Here is a 16,080-nt window from a genome sequence, read left to right as displayed (position 1 = left end):
AAACATATACTTAGTTCCAAAAACAGATCATTTAGTAGTCGACTTTAACCCTATAACCCTCTCGTGTGTTGAACTCAATATTTTCAATATGATGGCAATCGGTTTTTGCGTTTGATGCTTTCGTCATTGACCGTCAATGGTTCCCATGGATTCATCTTATGTGGCTCATCTCGAGCCAGTGTGCTGTTGCATTTTGTTGTTGTTTCTGACGCTGCCGCCTGGCAGAAAAGTTTCGAATTTATGATCCGTCACTGACTTTAGAATTATGGCCAATGCTTACTGGCAGGTGGTTTGCCAGGGAAATGGAGACAGGATGAGGGAGCAAGGGCGAGATGTCGAAACGACGACACATATGCTGGATCCAGACTGAAATTGAAATTAAAGCCATAATTCATTGACGACCAAGTCGTGGGCGTTGACTTCGTCCAGTTTCCCTGATTCTGGTATACCCATGACACACAGCGAGAAAAAGGTCACAAATTCCCAAAATCATGGGAATTCTTGTGAATTCATGAATCATTCGAAATAATAAAATTAAAATGTGTGTAGCATCCGTGTTGGCTAATCACATAAAATATAATTAATATGCATATATATAATCTTAAAATAGAAACTGACTGATTTTATTCTTGATGAATTTCTAAGATCTTGAAAACCTTTTTAAGAAAAATAAACTAGTTTGGACAGTTCGATAAGGTTCATTGGAAAGTTCCCCGATAAGCTCTATTTGTATAAAATCGGAGCTCACTTTGCGATGCTGCATCAGTAAAGCAGTGAGTTCTCTTTGGGAAAGATGAGTGCCGCGCGTTGGATAGCTCTGTGCACCGTTATGCTGTTCCATCAGGGATCAGGGCAATTTCTTGATAATGATTGTTTAGCCTTAAATCCTAAGAATAGTTCCAATCCTTGGAAGGCAGAAATTTGGAAAGGTTCTAAAATAATCTGCACTGGCACGCTAATTAATAAACGTTTGTATTTTAACTTTAAATTTATTCCTGTATTCTCAAATAATATATTCTATTACTTAGATTATATTTTGACAGCTGCAAGTTGCATAAAAAATCAAAAGGACCTGTAAGTCATATTTTTAAAAGTTCACCAAAAAGAAAACTTTAACCCAAATTTACTCCCCAGTATCGTTCGTTTAGGGAATGGCCATTCTGAAAATAGGAACGAGAACTTTATAGCGACAATGGCCTATTTTCCCAAGACATATTCCGAGAAGACTAAGAAAGATAATATAGGTTTGCTTAGACTGAAAACAGAAGTGCAATATAAGACCCATATACAACCGATATGCATTACTAAGAATGATGAATATAAGACTATAGGGGAAACTTTTGAAATATTCAATAAGAAACCCAAAAAAAAGAGTTTTTGGAATATCGCAAAGTCATTTTTTAATGGCTCCGATGATGACGACAAAGAAGAGAAATTTCTATCATCCAATTTCATTGGAAGTGAAACAATCTTATTTGGACCTATGAACCGAATCATACAACAAGGGATCCTAAGCTATCAGAATAGAGAAACATATGCTGATGTCTATACGAATGTATTTGCCTATATTGACTGGATAGTACCTAACGCACTAGATGTCAACGTCGTTTATCCTGCTCCAGAGTGGACTCATACAAAATTTTAGTGTACTATTAAGTAATTATTTATTACTTTCTTTTATATTTCACTTAAATTATAAAATGCGGAAACGCTTATATATGTTAAATTAACTGATAAGCTTATCATTCAACAATATATTCTCAGTAAACTCGACGTTATGAGTTAGTAATGCGAAGTCTTTTGTTTGGGAAAGATGACTTCAGCACTGTGGGTATTAATTTTTTCTCTTTTGGTGTTTCACCAGGCTTCAGCTTTATTTTTGGAAGAGAACTGTGGAGTCGTTGATTCGAAAACCAATTTCTATCCTTGGCTGGCAAAAGTTGGAACTAAAGTTAATAATGAAGTCATATGCACTGGAACGCTTATTCAAAAAAGTAAGTACTAAGAATGAAATCTGGTGCTATCTAAACAAAATTTACTTTTAGGAAATGTCCTAACAACAGCAAGTTGCTTGGTAGACAGAGAAGAACTGTAAGAGATTACCTATTTAGTATATACACATCTTAAAATATTAACGAGATAACTTTTAAAACAGGGTGGTTTGCTTGGGGAAGTGTGAAAGCTCTATGACAGATAATCGCTATGAAGTGCACGATGTCATTATGGTCTTCATTCACGAGTCATATCTATCAAGCAGCCATCAGAATGATATTGGTTTGCTGAGGTTGCCAACGAATGTCGAGTATAAGCCGCATATAAAACCGATGTGCATTGTGCTGAATCCCCAACAGACTTGGCCTAAGTCCCGCATCAATAGCTTTCTGTTTGGCCTAAACTCAAAACAAAAATCTTATAAATTCTTATGTTCCGGGCTACCCTGTAAGTCCGTTGGGAACCCATTGAGCATAATGTCCAAGACGAAGAATGTTATCCAACATGGAATCCTAAGCTATCGTAATGCCACCACCTATGGCTTAGTTTATACCAATGTCATGGCACATGTCGAATGGATAACATCACGAGCTCTAGATGTCGATGTTATTTTATCAAATTATTCGCCAGTAAATTAAAATATTGAGCAGAATTATTGCGTAAAACCTTTTATATCGTATTTAATGATGTTCACAAGGACTACGTGTATTTGTTAAATATGGAAATATATTAATTAATCACCTTGATTTTAAGTTATATTGCTCAATTACCAGTTTTATGTCTAATCATATCTGGATTTATCTGGTTTTAGCTAGATTTCATATTACATTCGACTATTTGTTAAGGTTCCCCATTCTGCATTTTATAGAAAATATTCGAAATATTTCGATAAAGAAGAGACTAAAAAGAAGATCTGTAAAACCGATTATTCATCGATATCCCCTCACTGCCGGCTGCTTATCAGTTTCAGGTTATCACTGTTCTAGTTTTCATTCATAAAGATTTGCTCCTCCAAATGAAATAAATTTCATTTCTTTTTGGTGATAAAAAGTGTTAAACAATAAAGAAAATCGTAAATAGAAAAGTGATAGCATTGCTTTGTGGGTTTTGCCTAATATTTATTGTTTTAAAGGTTAATTTAAATATATATTATGTCAAAATGCAAGTTAAACTCCGCGGGTGAAGTGAAAATATGTATGCTTATCTAAATACATATACATATATATTCAACTGTATATAAAAACATATGAGATATACACTCGGAGAAAACGTTAGTGGCTTCGAAATGCAAGGTTTTGTGTGGAAAAACAAGGTAAAATTATTTTATAAAATCCAACAAATTCCAATTCAACTTTGAGTAAAAATCAAGGTAAGTGGCCCTTACATATATTTGTTTTCATAATATTTATTGTTATTGTTGTTATAGATTTTTTTTTACAGTGATTTTAATGCTCTAATAGAGAAATATGAAAGAAACAGGGCCTTGGTGCGGTGGGAGAGGGGGAAAGATAAGATGTTTGGAATTGCTCTTTTACGCGTAATTCTCTCTTTCGCGTGCTCTCTTTTGACTTTGTCAGACTTTCAGTTTTCGTTCGTAAAGAGCGGAGTCCGACTTGAAACTTATTTATTAATTTTGCCTATAAATAGTTTTAAATATAGATAAAACAGAACATTACAAAATATGATCTAAGCATTGTGTTTTAAATTTTCTTCATATATATGTATTGTTTTTATGATTAAATAAATATAAGTATGTCAAAGTGCAAGTAAACTATAATTTAAACAAGGGATACACATTTCGGCTTAAGAACAGCATTTCTATTAGGTACGTAGATGTATATACAGATCTGTTAGAATTTATTTTATAGTTAATGAGCTTTAGAGGAAAACTTAGAAATTTAATTAATGATATTTCTTGTGACTCACTTTTCAATTTCGAAACATTTTGGGAATTTCTTCTTTTGAGAATTGTTAAAACGCTCGCAGCAACAGCAGCAACGTTTTTAGATTTCACTGAATCCCTGATAAGGTTCTTAAATTCAAACGAAAGAGAGCAACTTTCTTTGGTTTTAAGTGAATAATTGTAGAGCGGCTTATCGCTTGGTTTTAGTCTTAAATAATGAGTGCCACGAGCTGGTTGGTGTTCTGCGCTCTGCTGCTGGTCCATCAGGGTGATTCACTTTTTTTGGAGCAGAATTGTGGAAAGTTCAAGATTCTCACTAGTGCTACACCGTGGATGGTTGAAATCCGATCACTACGAACTTCTAAATTCCTCTGTGCCGGCACTCTTGTCAACGAACGTTAGTATCAGAAATGATAATCATAACCTTCTAAAATAATAGGCTTGCCATTTTGTAGGATATGTCTTGACAGCGGCGAGTTGCCTTACGCTCGGAACCCCACTGTAAGTTATGATAATTCCAAAAATATTTATGTTAATATATATTATATTCCCTTAACAGCATTGTTCACTTGGGAGTGATCGATGGATCGAATAGAACAAGGGACAAAAACACCTCCGAAAAACATGTTGTAGAGATGGCTTGGATACACAGATTATACTCCCCAGAAAGTCATCAGAATGACATAGCTTTGTTGAAATTGAAAACCAATGTCGTATATAAGGAGCACATACAGCCGATATGCATTGAGGTAAATGCCAAAGAAGAAAAACCCAATCCTACTATTGAGAGGAGCAAGGAGAAAACTGAATTGCCTAAACAAGAAAAATGTGGCTTTGGAAGAAAATTTCTTAGTTGGATATGGCTAGCTGATCCTTGTCCAAGTAATAAAGTCGAGGTAATTGTAACAAGCGAGCCCACTGAAGGCGGCAGCCCTTTGACCAATATGACAGAACCAGGAGTTTATTCTCAATATGGTATCCTGAGTTATCATAATTCTGAAACCAAAAAGACCGTTTATACCAATGTAATGGCGTACATTGACTGGATAATAAAAGTAGCGCTGGACGTGGAGATCGTTGAATCTGCGAATGTGTTATGACTTCCAAATGCAAATATTTCACATCAAGAGCTTTAGTTTTCTTACCAAATAAATATAATATAATATTTAATATTATGTAGTAGTTGTAAAAGAACATAAAAAAGTGATTTTTGGTGCTAGTTCCTGGTGCTAGTTTCTTCCTGCATTTTGCTTCTGTTTAATAGGCTTTTATGGCCTCGGAGATGATGGCTAATCTGGCTCCCAGATAGGTCACGACACACACCCACAAACACACACTCCCATTTGGTTCATTCCCATTTCTTTTATTGGTCTGCCCGGAAATCAAACTTGTGCCTTGCGTAGTTCCGAATTTTTGGGTTATAGAAACACCATCATACTCATCAATGAATGCTGACACTTTTTTCATTCCTCAGGGAACGGTTGCTTGGATTTAGGCTGTTACTAAAGCTTATGTCTTATAAGTCGATTCCCTTTCTTTATCTGTGTCCTTAAGCTTTGTTTAGGGGTGCTTTATTTAATGTTTTGTTATAGGAAATAAAAACGCCTCTTTAACTATGAGTTTTGCTTAAATATATCTTTTAGGGGAATGTAAACTCTTAATTTAAATTCAATAAATAAAATGTATTTTGGAGTATTAGAAAGGCTGAACATTCTATTTAACATTTTCCTACTTTTTTTTTACAATATGTTTCATTAGGTCTCTCAAAGCTCCATTTACTAAACTAGATTTATTAATAGTCGTTTTCCTAAAAACACCCTTCAAAAGCAAACTATTAAAAAATTTGATTACAAAGCGATAGATTTTAATCACCGTTTATTAAATTTCCCCTTATTTTGACCGCAGATGAGTGCAAAAAGTGTGAAAAGGGTGCCGCTGAAAATTCAATTTATAATTTTATCACACATCCTGACACAGTTTTCCCTTTTTCCAAATCCGAAAATGATTTCTCTACAACCCGTACGTACACGACCACTGACATTTTATCCAATTACAGTTAGCCCTTTGACTTCAAAAAACAACAAAAAAGTATTATGAAATTATGGCGGAAAACCAGGACAAGAGTCACATAAATTGCCGGGGGTCCTAAATCCGCATCCCCCGTTCGAGGATCTTTGCGCCCTCATGTTTCTGTCGCATTGTTTTTAAATATTGGCACAAAATCAAATTATCTGCTATTTGTCAATAAATAACTATGGACAAAGGCGAAACTTTATTAAAATTCACCACAAAACGTTGCAGTTTCCGGTTTCAATTACGCCATAAATTTTCGGCTCTGCACACCCGCACTTGGGGTGGGTGCGGAGAGACGTTGTCGTGTCGGTCATTCGATGACATAGAGCCCATATTGAAATTTAAAGCCCCGTTGGCAACCTGTCGCAATTTACAACCTTCATCGTTCCCCCATCGACTCAGCCATACCTTCTCTCTATTGGCCCATTCCATTGGCCAAGTTCAACTCGCTCCACAAAACACGAAATATGAGCCAATATAAAAGCAATAAAGCACGACATGCAAATAGAGCAATATTAAATCTGTCTAAGTCGAAAGTAAGCCCTTGGAATCCAAATAGAACAGAACTGCTCTTGGGCAATATACGAGTATGTTATATTATCAGAAGATTGCACTTTAAATGTAGATTCTAACTTAGTTAGTCAGAGGAGCTATTTGGCTTATATTATATAATTTTTATTCAGTTTCATTTTCATAAAGAACTAAAGGGCAGCTTGTCTTCCGGTATGAATTATTGTAATGGCCACCAAATGAAATTATAAATCTCATTGGCCAAGTAACTGGCACAGATCAAACGACGACAGGGTGAGGCCATAAACATTAATAACCAATATGCCAGGGGCAGGAGGCAGAGGGTAAGAGGTAGGTTTCACCAGGTAAAGACAGGCGTGTGAAGCGCATAAACAAGCCGCAAAGGATTGCAGCGAAGAAAGGCCAGATCCTAGAGAACCGCCCGCCTCCAGGGAGTTCCCCTGGCAAAGCCACTTTCGCAATTTATGGCAGAGAAAAAATCGCGACCAGAAGCAAGGCGGCGGAGCAGAGAAAAGCAAAGTTTGTTACTTTGGCACGGCTTTCACCGATGATGCATTGATGCGGATTTAAAGTTTAAAAGGTTTCGCGGCCGCGGTAGAGAGATCCCTGACAGCCATTTGGCGTTTTGGCGCATAATAAATTCGAGCGGTAGACACACGGTTTAATTTATCATCAAAGGCAGAAAAGGCAGCAAAAGGCTGCAAAGGCTGACTGGCAATCAGGGCCTAGCGAAAGGCGAATGGAATTTATTGGACAAACTTACCGAGGATGGCAAACCAGTGCCGACAGTGCCGAGTTGATGATGGTTGGCAAGGTGTCTGTGCATAGTTTATTTCAAATTGGTTGCTTCTGCCAGTTATCCGCCAGCAGATTGATTGGACTGATGAATGAATGCTCATGAGCAGCGGCCACTGCTGCCTCTGCCATTGTACTCTGGGAATCGAGTTTTAAAATTCCATTATATGGCTTGCTGTTTTTGCTGCAATATTTGCCTTCAATTGGTTATTTATTGGCATTCATATTGGAATGTTAAAACAATGTGTGTGGAGCTGCGAAAGGGGTGTGCAGTTTCACAAAGTGAAGGTTGTATAGGTAAATGAAAGATTCTTTTCGCTCAATTTATGTTTTTTATTTAATTTTTTCTTACTTTTGCTTTAAAACTTCAAAAATTCACATCTGAACCTTATGGAAAACAAATATGTTGTCTAATGGGTGGTGGTTTCAAGTGAATTCTTAGAATATTTTTAGCAGTATTTCATTTTAGACATTTTTGGACTAGCTAACGCAGAATTTTACATAAATACCTTAAAGATTCAGCAACCAAACAAGTTTTAAAGACATTCAGATTGAAAGAACCCTCAAATTTCTTTTATCTAAGAGCTTAAAAGGAATGTAAAATTTAGCTAAAAAACATAAACGATTTTAATGTCCCACGCGAGTCGTAACTGAAACAATGCTAATCATCTCCGATGACGGCGAAAGACAAACCAATTTCTTGGCAATGAAAGGCTATGGAATAGGAGGGGATTCATAATTTTCAGGATGAGATAAACACATGAGGATACTTCCAGACGAGAGGCATGACTCGACTGTATTCTCGGATATGGGATAGTAATAAAAGGGCACGCTTCGATGGCCAGAGACGACGGCATCCTCAAATCAGGCAGAAAAATGCTGCCGTGTCTGACTAGCTGCTGATACTGGATAGTCGATGTGTGTGTGAATGGGTGTGTGTGTGTGTATATCTGTGTTCCACATTTCATTACGCCGAACATGACGATGCTGGAAGCACGTAACAAGTTTAAATTGCGCTCGTTGACTGTTGACTGCCGTGGAAGATGCCGATATCGATGCCTCTATATCCCCCCTTTTAACCCCATATAGCCACCATATCCCCATAGCATAGTATCAAAAGGCGATTCCTGATACTGATTCCGATTTCGATGCCGGCCAAGTCACGCAAAAAGCCGCAATTGAACCAGAAAAGTGTATTTATATGTAACGGAAATGATTCTGCATCTTATGTCCCGCCACATGGAGTGGCAGAGTAGGGCGAATCGAGTTGGCGGCCATCTACCGATTTGCTCTAATAGATGATTATGATACTGTATAGGATACTCCTATAGAACAGAGCCCACTCCATTGGCATCTTCTACGGCAATTGGTGGATAAGCGCTTATTATGCATAATTGTAAGTGGAAAATCTGAAAATGGCTGGAGCGGCAATGATAAAAAAAATGTAAATAAATATAGAAGCGTGTGGGTACAGTGAAAGAAATGTTTTTAGGAGTTTCGTTATAGATATTCAGGTGATAAATATGTTAAAAAAAAGTTATATATAGCCTTGGTAAGGCAAATGTGCTTGGGAAACATAAAAGAAAAATCTCATTTTGTATGTGTAATTTCCATGATTTTCTCTCTGTGAACGCATAGCCAATGCTATGACATTACTTTTTATGTAGTTAAAGTTGAATGGATGGGAGTGTGTGCCTGTTGTGATTTTGTTGTAGGGAGCCAATTTCCATGGGCTGCCCTCCTCTCGATCTCTTATTAGCTGAGATTGTTCACCTGGCAATGGGAATAACTATGGCAGAATTATTGCTCTGCCAACCCTTGTTGGATTTTTATGGCATCCGGTTTCTTGGCTTTGGTTCGTGGGAATGCGTAAATGAAATTATTATCTGTGGGATTTTGGCAAGCTTAATAAATAAATTTATGTCTCGTGGTGTGTGTATTTTTATGGTTTGCCAGTCGAGGTTGAAGCGTACCTTTGCAGGGGAGTGTTGCCTGTTTGTTTAGCATTTGCATTTTTATTGTAATGCTCCAAAGTTTGTCATATCAAAGTCATGCACGCTGTCGTATTGTTGCTTCTCGCACACCTCTACACTCCATTAAGACCAACACCAATATCAGCTACACTCAATAGGAAGTAGAACGCAGACGCAGGACAGGTATGGCACGTTAATGTTGCGTGTATACGTTATATTTCAGCTGTTGCAAAACGCGACTCTGCTGCTCTTCTCAAATATTTGCAGAGCCAAAAACGGGCACACACAAATGTGTAACCAACACGCTTTTACTTGAGGCAAACTCACAGATAAATGCTCATGCCAGATACATATATACCTATACATATGTGGATCCCAGATGCGGACACAGTGCAAAATAAAAATCTGGGCAAAAGGTGAAACGTGTATTAAATAATTCTCTTTGTCGAGCACATTTGAATCGTGCAGCGGTAGCGGCAAACAAAGGCGCCACGGACGCAAAGCTCCAAACGTCCAGCGGGCAGAACAACATGGCCCATGGGCCCAGTGGTCCATGGCCCAAACCCGCCACTATGCACCCTTAACCCTTTTCTGTTAGCCCTTCTTCCAACCCCCCCTTAAAAAGTGCAAACTTGTAAAATTCAGAAGCAGAAATTTGTTGAATCCACGCGTACACGAGCTTTTGTCTGTGGTCGCGCATGCTAACTAATGGACTTCCGATCGCTGCACTGAAAGAAATTGATGAGTTTTTAAAGTATAGATTTCTTATTTTTTGAAATTTCTGATTCTTGTTAGTTTGTAGCAAAACTTAGAATGAAGTTGGATGAAAGAAATGTACTTGCGAACTTTTAATTTTTCTGTTTCTAAGTTTATAAATGTGAGTTAATCTTAAGTTAGTTGAACCTTTTTTTATCGCTTTTATTAACTTAAATATATATTTTTTTCTAAATGGATTTTTTGCAAGGGTTGCCAGTTAATAGATGACAGCGGTGCAACGGTTTGACAGCCGTGGGAAGACAAATTTCTGGGAATTTTCGCTGAAGTTGACGAATTCAAAGCAACGAAAATGAAAAATATACCACTCTCCTCTCCCTCCACACACGGGATGCCAAATGTTGTGAAAAACAAATAAAGTTGCAGAACGTGTGTGTGTGTGTGGTTTTTTATAACTCCCAACGTGCCGTGTGTGTGTGTTTTTTGAGAGGGGCAGTTGCGGTTTTGCAAGCATCAGCATCAGCATCAGGGAATAGAAGCAGAAACTGGGCAACAACGGCAATGACAAAGCCATGCCATCTTTTTATTTATTTTATTGTTTTGGTCTGTGGTGCTGCATTGGTGTTATTAGTGGCATTTGCTGCTAGTGTAATAGTATAAGCCACATACACACTCACAACAGATATAGAAACTGTAGCGTCAATGGCATCATTCAGCATTATATTTCTATTTTACGAGTGAGAGTTGCAGCTTGTAAGCCAAAAATGTGATTCAATTTTTGATTGGAAAGAAAGGTTTTTCCATTTCTCTTGAGTAGTTTCCTAGGGCTGTAGAAAGTCATTGAAAGGAAAGAGGTAAAATGAGTTTTCTTAAGCACAAATTATAATTTGATTTAAAGTCAATTAATATTAGAAGAGAAGAAAAGCTGAGAAAACAATTAAAATTTAATAAACATTAGTTATCATTGTGTTCAATTATCCATCTTTCAAACGTTTAACAAACTATTTTTACAATTTGATATAATGGAAATTAAAAATGAAGTTTATTTTAAGTGATTTAGTTTATGCAAATGAAATATTTGTAAATGCCAAAATGAATATTGCAAAAACAAAATTGAAACGAAAACGAGAAATGAGAAATGAGAAACGAACAAAGCGCGTAGTGACGTTGGCATGGCATTATATTGATAAAATTTATTGATATAATGATCCGAGCAATTTGTGGCCTGAATTTGGACGTCCCTTAGGTAAATAGAATTTTTTTCTTGTTGTTTATAATAAAAGTTTCTTAATCGACTCCTCTTCGTTATCGTACTTCAATTGTATAGAGAAAACTGCAAATTAAATAAAAACTAAGTGTAAATTACAGTAATAAATTTTATCCGTTCGATGGTCAGGTCCAAAGCGAACTGAGACCTAAGGCAATTATCCGATCTGGTAAAGTTAGTTTGTTCTCGACAAAGGACCGGCAATATTTCTTTAAGCTGGCAAACCTGTAATCATTTTATGCGAAACGAAAGATAATAATACATCCCTCAATACACATCAGTTTGTCTTTGTTACAGCGTTTGTGTGTGTGTGGTGTGCTTTGGTTTCCAAGCAATTAATTTACAATTTTCTTGGTTAAACTGGCTGCTAAGAATAACAAAAAAAATAAACAATAATCAAACAAACTTTCCTAAAGAAATAAAGCGCTGCAAACCAAATAAAGTCCTTCAAGTAATATGCACTGGTTCCTATTGTCTTATACTTTTTCGGGTTCGTGTGGAAGCCAACTAAATGGGAAAACAATAAAAGTACAGCCGCAAAATGACAACAAACGAACATTGGGAAAGATGTATCTTTTCTTAAACTAGATGAGTGCTGATCACCACAGCTTAGGATATAAATAAACTTGCCCCATAAATTACCATGTAAATCACCGGAGCATTGACCAGTTTAGTTGGCTTCTCAGCTGGAAGATCCAGTCTGGGTTTTTAGGGAGGTAAACCAAGCTGGGTCCCTTCCCCTACCCCAAATCCGTAAGAACATAATTTTGTGAACTTAAATGCTTTTAGCTCGAGGGCGACTAACTCCAAGAATCGAACTCATAGAAATTGCTCAGGCTTTTCAAGTTGGGTATCGCAAAGGATGCTTGTATATTTCATGCAACCTTCAACTGGTAGAGTTGTCGTCTTGTTTGAGTTGAATAATTTGGCAAAGGTGCGAATGAAATTTCCTTTCTGGTTCTTTGGTATGCCTCTCTTTGTTGATGCCTGGACCGAGGTCAATTGCTGGAAAAGTTTAGTATGGCTGCCATGAAAAGACCGTAAATATCGAAAGCTAAATGCCAAACTGTTGCATACTTAAGGGAGTCCGTTTCGGATAGAGACGACGGCTGGAAGGTTTTGAACAAGACATTATTAATGCCCATTGAGACTCTCGAAAAGGATCTCATCTCTCAGCTGCTGCGTTGTGGAATTTTAATAAATCATTCCCGAGAAATGCGTAGCCTAAAAACAAAACGGAATCTGAAATCAAAATGAAATGAATGGAATGTGCCTCACAGGGAATGCCCAGGCGCGGCGAAAACGCCTCCAGTCCGAATTTGAAGTAAATTGGATCAATTAGCTGGGCCCACGAGAGAGGGGATTTTGGTTCAGTGGAAATATTTGAAATTCGGGGTTTTTGCTCGGCTAATAAATCAAAATGCTAGGCATTGGTAAAATATTGGGAAGTACAGCCAGGACGAAGGTCACTAAAAATGTAAATTGTTATGGACTTTCAAGCCTATTTCTATATGTTTAAGGGAGGTCTTCTTAAGAGAAGATATTTGTAGGAATATTTTATAACCAAATTGAGAAAATTAAATAAAATATTTAAAATCTTGGCAATGAAAGTTGGATTATACGTGAGAAATAGTTTGTGGGGAAAGGCTCTTATATAATTCCCATATGGTAGGCATAAACGTTCCAAGTGCATTGCCATACCTTTATGTTGAGGGGCTAAAGGACCACTCATACATTTTATTGGGGCCAATGAAGCTGCTCTTTCTCCTGATTATCAAGTTATAGCTTGTTTTTCCCTCTTCAAAGAGTAAAATCGTCAAACACGTTGCAAAACAAATGTTCACAGGACTCTATGAGCCCGAAAACTCTTCAATTTTTACTTTTTCCGAATGTAAATGTTCGTTTGTCATGTTTCTTCTCTTTTTTTTTGTGGAAGAGCCTCGGCATTGGGGGACTTTGTTAGGCTCTTGATTTCAGTATTCATTTGTCAGATGAGCTTCACTTTATTGAATATTTGTATATATTTTATGCTTAGTCATGCAAACTCCTTTGATAGGGGAGAGAAATCGTCAGATAGGGTTGTTATAAGAGCAGTCCACAACTCTTCATAGTTAGATGATAGGCTTAATGGGCCAAAAAAAGCACAACCCTCAAAAAAGCAGTAAACTTTTCTCGCGCATTGTTTAATTCTGCTACCTTGCGCATTAACTTTGTCACAATAATTCTACTTGTCGCTTTTAATTATTTTATGAGGCACTTTGCAGCCGCACCCAAAATATATGGCTGGCCAAATTGCCCGGGGCAACAACGGCTTTAAACATCGCTGCTCGCCAAGTCTTAACCTGGGTCCATCTCCTCCTGACCAATTAGCCAGGTATCCGCCGAGTGCCTGCAGGGCCGCGCCCGAGGCGCCCACTATTCTCACGCTGGATGGCAACTGAGGCCGGTAGCCGGCCTGGACAAAGTCATTAAATGCGACGCAAATTAGATTTATTGTACGCCACTGACTTCGGGTTGTAAGACCGTCAAGGTGCACTTAGAGAAATTAGGATGAATTTTAAATACTATTTTTTTTAACTGTTTTTTTCAGAATAATGAATATTTTTTTCAACTTAAGTTTTTGTCTAAAAACTGTTCTTTGGGTGATTATGACTAAAATTTAGTTCAGTGTAGCAGGGGCTGGTTCAGATGGCGGGTAATAGTGGGGGACCCAGCCGCCGTGGTGCGCCGTTGCGGTTAACGCGCTGGATTCCACTGAACGTGGTTCGTGGCCGCCTCCCACTTTTTGCTTGCCAACAAATTTACATTAGCAGGGATCGTTACATATTTGCAGTGGCTTGAGCGCATTTTAAAGCCGCCTCAACACAGGCTGCCAACATTCAACTGCCAACACTGGGTAGAAACATGCACGCACCACCAACTGAGCCGTGTCCTTTTTCGTATAGGTGGCATGTGTGGTGAGCGCACTTACCGTTAACCCAGAAATGATATGCAAATAAGGATAAATCTGTCACCCATTAATGTCCTCCACTGCTCAAGCCAACAAACAACTTGGCCCAATGTCACTTGCCTGCAACTCTAATTTATAACCCTTTAGAAACAATGTATTTCAATTCAGCTTCTAACTGATCTAATGTTTACCTTTGTTAGGGGGATCATCATTTTATTTGCCATAAGAACCATTAACCAAATTAATTTAGTTCCATATAAGCTGGAAGCAAACTGGTTGAGAACCCAAGACAGGAAATCGTATCTCAAACTCACGTCAGTTTTAATTTAGCAAACATCAAGACCCCAAATAAAGCCATTGAATGCAATTGCTGCTGCTTTAGCTTTTCGGGAATTCTTGAGTCGGCATAATGAAACAAGAAGCAAGGCAAGAAACTGGCTTGAGATCAAAGGCCAGGCCAAAGGAGACCGAGAGACGTGCAAAGCGAGACAAATGGTTGGCTTTCACTGGATCTCCGGGGCGCTCTGGTTGGCAGTCCTTTCAGTCCTTTTGCTCTGGTGGGCAGGTGGTGGTGTGTCAGGCGCATGCCGAGTTCAGGCAATGCTGGAAGTTTTCGCATAAACAGCGAAAATATTGCGCACTTGTGCAATTTATAGCTGCGAAACAATTGTCAGCTGAAAATGCCGGCACGAACAAAATGCCGCAGACAAAAGCGTCAGTCGTCGGTCGTTGGTCGTCGGTCGACGGCTCGACCCACCAAGGACCAAGGACCAACGACTGGTTAACGTTAAAGGTATGGACTTGAGGCAGCAGCAACTGCAACTGTCATACGGAAAGCGGGCTCTGGTGCAAAGCAAACGGCAGCAGTGATTTTACATGCAGCTTAAGTGTCAGTGTGCAAATTCAGTAATGTAATGCACCTGGGCAACGTCTGCCCGACCTCGAGAGAGAACCGGCCCTGGGATCTGAAGTCCTCAATTCCCAAGTCCCTGCGTCCTAGCCCCAATACGGATGGCAAATAAGAAAACGTGCGAGAAGCAGCGCAAATTGAAGCCATTGCCGGGTTGATCCGGGCTTTGTACTGAGCCAAAATGAAAGGGATAGTTATCCGGAGAAGGAAAGCAGTTGAAAAAATGGTTAGTCTATGATATCATATGTATTAAAACCAAAATAACATTTTAAGAGTACTTAAAGACTAGCATTGATTTTCAGCAGTGATTCTTTGCTCGTTGGACAGAGCAACGTGTTCCAGGGCCTTCCATTGCCTTTGCCATCATTGACTCTGATCTGCTGTACTGAGTCCGCCGCCCGTGTCATTCCATGTCGGCTGTTCTTTTCATCTCCAGCGAGTGTCAGCGGCATTTTCATCAGGTTTTTTTGTCTGCGCGGATTTTCACACACCTCTTGTCTAATATTAGTGGATACGAACAATCAGCATTATGACAGCCAGCAGAAGTAGTTGGGGCAGCCAGCCAGTCAGCCACTTTCAACCAGCTTCGGTGGCAGTGCAATGCTGTGCAGTTGAGTTCTTCTCCCTTGTTGGTGGACGGAGGAGCATTAGTAGCCTGCATCTGGCCAGTTTTTCACCTCTCTGCTATCCAGACGCAAGCATTTTTAATTAAAATCGTCAGAACCATTAATTTTCCCGCACTGTGCCCCCTACCCATTGGTCTTTCTCCGTTCTGGTTTTTATGCAACCTCTTGCTTTTGCCTTTTTGGTTTTAAGATGTTTGCTGCTGGTTGGGCTGGTGCTTTTATTGTTTGTGATGTAAGCCTTTGAACAGGCTGTGCTTGTTCTTTAATAAAAGTCTCTGAAAGGAATTATTATTTTTCGTGTCGAATCCTCGTTTCTTTTAGGGAGGAAGCAACGATGAAGCACAAC

The 16,080-nt window shown here is 38.5% G+C and overlaps 3 protein-coding genes across 3 annotated transcripts; all 3 read left to right on the top strand.

The window, feature by feature from the left end:
- Window positions 1-781: 781 nt before the first annotated feature.
- Window positions 782-1,792, top strand: LOC108117058 (phenoloxidase-activating enzyme 1-like). Its single transcript, XM_017229271.2, has 3 exons — window positions 782-968; window positions 1,029-1,074; window positions 1,135-1,792. Exons 1-3 carry the CDS (start codon window positions 794-796, stop codon window positions 1,643-1,645), a joined length of 732 nt encoding a protein of 243 aa, XP_017084760.2. The 5' UTR covers window positions 782-793; the 3' UTR covers window positions 1,646-1,792.
- Window positions 1,793-1,808: 16 nt separating this feature from the next.
- On the top strand, window positions 1,809-2,962 carry LOC108117193 (phenoloxidase-activating enzyme 1-like). The gene is made up of 3 exons (XM_017229537.2): window positions 1,809-1,994; window positions 2,046-2,091; window positions 2,156-2,962. The coding sequence occupies exons 1-3, from the start codon at window positions 1,814-1,816 to the stop codon at window positions 2,628-2,630; spliced, it is 702 nt and encodes a 233-aa protein (XP_017085026.1). The 5' UTR covers window positions 1,809-1,813; the 3' UTR covers window positions 2,631-2,962.
- A 1,134-nt stretch (window positions 2,963-4,096) lies between these two features.
- On the top strand, window positions 4,097-5,022 carry LOC121529910 (transmembrane protease serine 12-like). The gene is made up of 3 exons (XM_041817979.1): window positions 4,097-4,292; window positions 4,351-4,396; window positions 4,455-5,022. The coding sequence occupies exons 1-3, from the start codon at window positions 4,112-4,114 to the stop codon at window positions 4,993-4,995; spliced, it is 768 nt and encodes a 255-aa protein (XP_041673913.1). The 5' UTR covers window positions 4,097-4,111; the 3' UTR covers window positions 4,996-5,022.
- Window positions 5,023-16,080: the final 11,058 nt, after the last annotated feature.

Source organism: Drosophila eugracilis, unplaced genomic scaffold (assembly GCF_018153835.1).
Source record: "Drosophila eugracilis isolate 14026-0451.02 unplaced genomic scaffold, ASM1815383v1 contig_1171, whole genome shotgun sequence".
In the NCBI taxonomy this organism is placed as follows: domain Eukaryota; kingdom Metazoa; phylum Arthropoda; class Insecta; order Diptera; family Drosophilidae; genus Drosophila; species Drosophila eugracilis.
Note: the sequence above shows the minus strand (reverse complement) of the source record. Positions and strands in the feature narration are given on the sequence as shown.